Genomic DNA, 1,461 nt, shown 5'->3' with positions numbered 1-1,461 from the left:
ATTATTATTATTATTATTATTATTATTATTATTATTATTATTATTATTATTATTATTATTATTATTATTATTATTATTATTATTATTATTATTATTATTATTATTATTATTATTATTATTATTATTATTATTATTATTATTATTATTATTATTATTATTATTATTATTATTATTATTATTATTATTATTATTATTATTATTATTATTATTATTATTATTATTATTATTATTATTATTATTATTATTATTATTATTATTATTATTATTATTATTATTATTATTATTATTATTATTATTATTATTATTATTATTATGAATCATTTTTGAAGAAAAGAAATTTTCGCTTTCCTGTCATTTGTAGTCTACCATTTAATAATATAACCTATCTTAACTAATTAAGATAATTTTGATACTACTATTGGATTATTGGGACACGAAATACAAAATAAAAAAGAAATTAAAATTTGAAAAAAACAAAAACAAACCGATACCAATCGAAGCCTTTGTCGAAATTTTTATCAAAAAATGTACTTCTGGTCCAGGTGCTTTAATTGCTGGATTAAGACGAAGGAATTCTAAAAGTGCTCGTGTACCTGCTTTTTTAACACCAATAATAATTGCTTGCGGGAAACGTTTTTGCACTATCATTGTGCTATCATTTAATATCATATTCATACCGTATACTGTTGTTGATTGATGATAAATACATATTAGAATAATATTGCAGATAAAATAATGCATAAATGGAATAGATACCAGCATATTAGCATTGTATAATTCACCTATAAATAAATAATATATTATTGATTATTATTTAACTTACATTGGTTATTTATCAAATAATGTGCTTATTATAATAATTAATACAAGCAGATGGAATAAAACCCACAAAATTAATTGAATTTTCTCATCACTCCCATTTCATTAACTCTAGCTTTCAATTCTATTTTATCCTGTTTCTCTTCGTTCTTTTTTTTTTAAATTTATTTTTATTTTTATTTTTTTTTACCTCTTCTTTTAATAACGATAAAGTTGTCGAGAATAAATCTACTGCTACAGCTACCATCACCTATTGCTATTACTACTTCAACCAACTACTACTACTACTACTGCTACTGCTCCCATTGCATTTGGGCGTTACCGAATCATCATGCTCTTCAATAGATTTAAAATCAAACTAACTTCTCATTTTCCCCTCCCTCTTCTTTCTCCCGCCCACGCATTTGTCTCTTTTCCACCACTCCTCTTCATCCCACATTACTCCTCCTCCCACCCCCACATTGCAACCCCCTCTCCTCCCCCCGCTTCTCTTCGTCCATTCTTTTTCACATTTTATTTTACTGTGAATTTAAATTTTCATCCATTTATATGTATGTGTAAGAAACAAATGAATATCCCACTATACTACTATGTAACACATTTACAAAATATATGAAACATAATCATTCCCTGAATCAATCA

The 1,461-nt window shown here is 24.0% G+C and overlaps 1 protein-coding gene across 1 annotated transcript; it reads right to left on the bottom strand.

The window, feature by feature from the left end:
* Nucleotides 1-362: 362 nt before the first annotated feature.
* LOAG_13225 (hypothetical protein) lies at nt 363-1,258 on the bottom strand (the record flags this gene model as incomplete). The annotated part of the gene is made up of 4 exons (XM_003148733.1): nt 363-386; nt 532-782; nt 1,096-1,155; nt 1,183-1,258. The coding sequence occupies 4 exons, from the start codon at nt 1,256-1,258 to the stop codon at nt 363-365; spliced, it is 411 nt and encodes a 136-aa protein (XP_003148781.1).
* Between the last annotated feature and the right edge of the window lie 203 nt (nt 1,259-1,461).

Source organism: Loa loa, assembly GCF_000183805.2.
Source record: "Loa loa unplaced genomic scaffold supercont3.1068, whole genome shotgun sequence".
In the NCBI taxonomy this organism is placed as follows: Eukaryota; Metazoa; Nematoda; class Chromadorea; order Rhabditida; family Onchocercidae; genus Loa; species Loa loa.
This window is presented reverse-complemented; position numbering and strand designations above follow the sequence as displayed.